The sequence below is a fragment of the Geospiza fortis genome, unplaced genomic scaffold (assembly GCF_000277835.1).
Source record: "Geospiza fortis unplaced genomic scaffold, GeoFor_1.0 scaffold112, whole genome shotgun sequence".
Classification (NCBI taxonomy): Eukaryota; Metazoa; Chordata; class Aves; order Passeriformes; family Thraupidae; genus Geospiza; species Geospiza fortis.
In genome coordinates this window covers 8,191,781-8,197,208 of record NW_005054298.1, presented here as the reverse complement: position 1 = coordinate 8,197,208, position 5,428 = coordinate 8,191,781, and the positions used below count along the sequence as shown (strand labels likewise).

At 41.6% G+C, this 5,428-nt stretch overlaps 2 protein-coding genes across 2 annotated transcripts in view; both read left to right on the top strand.

Annotated features, from left to right (window-relative positions):
• Positions 1-156, top strand: part of LOC102031426 (kalirin RhoGEF kinase) — a 178,479-nt gene extending 178,323 nt beyond the window's left edge. The window contains 1 exon segment of the mRNA XM_031057685.1: positions 1-156. This exon segment is cut by the window's left edge and continues 1 nt beyond it. Within this exon segment, the coding sequence (XP_030913545.1) occupies positions 1-20 (20 nt within the window). The 3' untranslated portion in view covers positions 21-156.
• Positions 157-280: 124 nt separating this feature from the next.
• Positions 281-5,428, top strand: part of LOC115947751 (kalirin-like) — a 103,721-nt gene continuing 98,573 nt past the window's right edge. Inside the window, exons 1-5 of the mRNA XM_031055875.1 lie at positions 281-387; positions 1,463-1,653; positions 2,062-2,163; positions 2,849-2,991; positions 4,148-4,250. Of these exons, the coding sequence (XP_030911735.1) occupies positions 333-387; positions 1,463-1,653; positions 2,062-2,163; positions 2,849-2,991; positions 4,148-4,250 (594 nt within the window). The 5' untranslated portion in view covers positions 281-332. The remainder of the gene's footprint in view (positions 388-1,462; positions 1,654-2,061; positions 2,164-2,848; positions 2,992-4,147; positions 4,251-5,428) is intronic.

The window sequence follows — 5,428 nt, the reverse complement described above, 5'->3', positions numbered from 1 at the left end:
TGCTGAAGGCACCTCAGTGAGCTGCACAGAGCAGCTCGTGCAGAGCAAGTCCCCAGAAATCTTCCAAGGGCACAGTCTCCCTTGAGAGCACCTTGTTTTATCTTTATAGCTCTTCCTATTTGACCCCCACTATTGTGAGCATCCACAGTGGGGTTTGCTGCAGTTGAGCTTTCTCCTGTCTCTGAAGCAGCTTGCAGGGACCAAAAGTGGCACAGTTGGGTGTGAAGGCAGCACATGGATCAGAGTTTGTTCATGGTGTCTGCTTTGCTTCTTAGGAACTGCTGACCTGCTGTGAGGAGGGCAAAGGGGAGCTGAAGGATGGTCTGGAAGTGATGCTCAGTGTCCCAAAGAAGGCCAACGATGCCATGCACGTCAGCATGCTGGAAGGTGGGCAGGGACCTGCTGGGAAATGAAGTTTGTTAGTAACATAGGGGAAGTTAGTAGAGGTTGACTGTAGCAATACTGTTTTTTCATCACAATTTTTAGGTACCTCCGGACTACTTTCTCATATTTCTCCAAAGTCTTGAAAGAATAAATCTGGCTAAGAAGTTTGGGGGGGAGGGGAGGTATTAATCTGTATCTTTTGTGTGTCTATATATATATAACACATATATATGTACATATGTGTATGTATGCATATACATATGCAATGTATGTGTACCTATATATATTTAGCTAAAACATTCCTTCTCCATTAAACAAAAAAAATCCCCTCCTAAAACAGTATCAGTTTAGCTGCTGACAGCTGTAAAAATTATTGGATGAAAACATTTCATAATACTGTTTCAACATTTCAAAAGTTCTGGTTTTCTGAGACAAAACAGCTTGTGTTTAAAAATGTTAGCATAGTTATGCCAATGATGTTTTTAAAAAGCACTAAAAAATATTTTAAAACTACAGGGAAAAAAGTTTGATTGGCACAAAGTGAAGTCTTTTATTGGCTTATTATTGTGTGGAGTATTTCTGAAATGTAAAAATTTTATTCTGGACTGAGATGCTTTATTGTGTCTCACACATTTTCTTGGCCTAGGAAGATAATTTCCAGCTTGGTTTGAGGAAAACCAAGAAACAAGCAGAATACTAAAACAAGTGAAAAAAGGAACTAGTGCCAGTAGCCCAGCAGCACAATAAGCTCAGGTGATTAAAATTGCAGGAGGGCAAACTGAATTTGTAATGAACTGCATAGGATTTCTTGCAATGCAGTTCTGTGTACAGTAACCACCACTGAAACCTTCATAATATTATTTTTGAGTAATTATTACAAGACTTTAGCAGCAGCAGCCTTATTTAGCACACATGATATAGTTAACCTCCAATGAAGTAATTGCATTGCTGCAGTAGGAAAAAAAATAAAAATTTATCACTGGGGCAAAGACCTTTTTATTTCAAGTCTTGACTTTGGTGTTTCTGTGAATTGCTTGTCTCAATAATAAATACAACTGATTGTGTTTTGTGGCTTTAGGGTTTGATGAGAACCTTGATGTCCAGGGAGAGCTGATTCTTCAGGATTCCTTCCAAGTGTGGGATCCCAAGTCTCTCATTCGGAAAGGCCGTGAGAGGCATTTGTTTCTCTTTGAAATCTCTTTGGTGTTTAGCAAAGAGATCAAAGATTCTTCAGGACACACAAAATATGTTTACAAGAACAAGTTACTGGTAGGTGTGGCTGCAAAGAAAATATTCTGGGTGTTGTGTTTCTTGTAGGTAGAAGTGAGTTTTGGAGGCTCACGTGTCCCCTGCTGGGTTGGGGATACTTTTGCCCCTGGAAGGGCTGGCCCTGAGTCCTGCAGGACTCACCTGGAAGTCAGCCTGCAGTGAGTCTGGACAGGTGTAAGGTAGTGAGATGTGAAGGGTGGGGGAAGTGCAAGCAGGATCACTCCAGCCATTCGCTTCCCTGCCACCCCAGAGCTTTTCTCTTCCTTTCATCTGTGTGTAGCAAACGGAGATAAAATCCTGTTCCCCTATTCATCCCAGCCTCCCCACTTTTTCCTACAAGTCCAAAGTTTTCTGGCCTCATGAAGCTTCATATATATGAAATCTTTCATCATCTCTTCTCCACACTAGACCTCAGAACTGGGAGTGACTGAACACGTTGAAGGAGATCCCTGCAAATTTGCTTTGTGGTCTGGACGAACACCATCCTCAGACAATAAAACCGTGCTGAAAGTAAGTCTTCTCTGTTTGTTTTCTTTGCCTTTAGCACAGCTAGTTCAGGCCTTGGGAGTCCTGAATGAAAGGTCAGTTTCTTCCTCATATTCACATGGCTTCCCTATCTGCCTGTGGGGTCATGCCTGCAGCAGGAGCAGCTGAGCTCTAAGGTCTCCGTAGCAACTGGGACAGCTGTGCAGCCTTGCTGGAATTGCATCTCCTCTTGCAGCCTGGGTTGAGCAGCTGCTCGCTGACACAGGGCAGGTCTCAGGCTGTTTGGCTGGGAGGTGTAATTCTCAGTCCTTTGCCACTGGGCTTGTCAACAACCAACCTCTTCCACAGACCTCCAGAGCTGACAGCCTGTTCTGTCAAGTGAGTCTCTGCTGAAGACTCCATGTTATAGCTGTTTTGTCTAAGGAATTCCCAGCTGTGCACTGATAACCTGTTTCCCCTCTGCAGAGCATGCTGCATTGCTAGCATTAAATGTATTTATCCAGAGCTTAGCTGCTTTGCTGTTGCTTGCCACGTAGGTCTGGTCAGAGTGCTCTCAGTTCCCTGGGGTTACCAGGGACTCCAGCAGCTGCTGCAGTGCAGCAGAGAGGACAAACAGTTAATCATGACATTCATCAGCTGGCCATGCCTCCTCTACACAGGAGGTGAGAACATGATAAAGTCTCTGTCTTTCTGCCTTGTGAAACTTTAGGCATCCAGCATTGAAACAAAACAGGAATGGATCAAAAATATCCGGGAAGTGATTCAAGAAAGGATCATTCATCTGAAAGGAGCTCTGAAAGAGCCCATTCAGCTCCCCAAGACACCAGCAAAGCAGAGAAACAACAGCAGAAGGTAACTTCAGTCATTCCCCACAACATGAAATCACTAGTGTGTTCCCAACCCACAGCAATGTGGTGTCTGTGGACCTTTACTGGTTTTTACTGTAGTCAAAGCAGTTTTCATTGTCTCTGCTTTTTTTTATGTTGTCTTGGCAAAAGTAGCTAGAAATGTTTTTTATTGTATACGTACAGAGCTTTCATTTTATGCTCCAAGTATAGAGTAAAACAATAAAAATTCTTCAGAGTCCAAGGTTATAGTTCTTTTCTAAAGTAGATTTTACTTCTTTGCATTTGAGTAAAACCAGATTTTTTTTCCTTGTTTGGCATGTTTAATTGTTTGGCAATCAAAATCATAGTTGATCCTAACAATATATTGAAGAATACATAGTGAATAATCTGCATTTCATCATCTAATACAAACTTGTTTCAGCCTGTCAAGTAATATTAAATATTTTTTGTCAATTTTTTCAATTTTTTCAATTTTTCCTGGATTAAACAGAAATCATAGATAATGAATTGTTTTTCTGTTGTGGCGTTCCCAAAGGCCACCTGTAATTTGGGCATCTTCATTTCCTCATCAAATTTTATCTCTCTTTTACTTCAGGCTGTGTCACAGACACATCAAAGCATAAATAAGCAAGTCAACCAGGAGACCTGTAGCAAAGCAGAGATCAAGACATTTCCTCTAAGAACATGCTCCAATACAAAAGTTTTCTTGTACAGAATGGAGACGTATTTTTTCTTTGTCCCTAAGTATATAATTTGTATTATTTAAGTATTTACTTTGAAAGATCAATAAACATTTAAGATAATTTTATCTGTACAGCCAAAGGGAAGAAAATGTGTTAGGCAGCCTCAGTGAGGTAAATAGGTAGAGCTCTATACTGTTTTTATCTATATTTGAATAGCATCCTTATGGCTTAGTATTAAATTCCTCAAGAAATTTAAACAAATGTTGTGATTATGTGCAAATCCAAACCCCATGGCTGAGGGTGACATCATTCCAAATTGCAAGAGCTCTACAGCATCATGGGTTGCCTCAGAGGGGGAATTTTAGCACAATCCAGCTCTGTCCTGCTGACTCAGCACTCCTCAACTCCACCTCTCACGTTGTGCTCACTGGTGCTGTGTTAAGGAATGTCATTGATTCCCAATCACCTCTCTTGCAGAGATGGAATAGATGATGCAGACAGCCAAGGGGATGGCAGCAGTCAACCTGACACCATTTCCATTGCCTCCAGGACATCACAGAACACAGTGGACAGTGATAAGGTAGGACTGAAATGTGAAAATACCTGGCAGGTAATTGTCCCCAGAAGAATATAAGTGAAAATAGAATAGAAGGCAAAAGAAGGCAACCTGTCTTCTACTGAGTGGGCTGAAACTGGTATTCCCCTTCACCAGGTTATTAAAACCCAGTCTGTTTCTGTGTGCTTGTCAGTACTGCTCTTCTACACAGTAACATCTCTGTTACTGCTGCTTGTTTGTGGTTAATACACAGAAGTTCAATTGGCTCTGAAGGAAGAGCCCAGAGCAACCTTTTCTTGCCTAGTAAATCTTGTCCTGTGAGATCCAGTTTCTGAACGAGCAAGCAGCTGGTTATGTTACATATTTCCCTCTGAGCTGAAGTCAGTTGTTTGTTGGAGGGAATGCAGGTACTTGGACACCAATTAATGCAGCAACACTGGGATCCTGGCTGCTATCTTGAGAGCCTGGGAGACCTCCCATTTGCAGAGACTGTGATTGTGGACCCCTCTCCTCACAGACATATGCTGGAGCATATGGATGGCCCTGAGACACGCTGGGCTCTGTTGGAATACTACATGCTGTCAGCACTTACATACTTGTCATTTTACTTGTCAGACAATCTGAGTCCAGATCCTCAGCTCCACTAGGATGCCTCACTTGAATTTGTCACCCTGATACCTCCAGCTGTGCTCTTCCACTGAATTAGCTGTTGATTGTAGGAGAAAATGGGCAGTTAATAATTACCTTAGCTGCACTGATGGGGTTTGTCATATCCCCTGAGAGAATGCCCATATTCTCTTCATGTATTGTTTTGGAATCACATGTAACTTGAAAAAAGCTGAATTCTCCCATGCCTTTATGGATTTACATATTTACCAGGGTTTTAATTATGCTGCCACTCAGACAAGGTAGAAGGGTGTCTTCACAAAATCATAGTCCAAGCTTTGGTTGTAAAGTTCACAGGTAAGGTTCAGTGCAGACATTGTTTTGAAAGCTGGACTCAGAAATATAAGTTAATTGCAAATAAATTACCTTCGTAAGACCATCTGTTGTATTTATCTTGAATGCATGTCCCTATGATTTAACTTTTTTGTCCAATAATGTGCATTAGAAAAGTACTAAGCCTCACAATCCAAAGGCCACTGTAATGTATGCAAATACTTTGCCCGATGTCTGAGTACTCTTCAATCCACATGGACTTG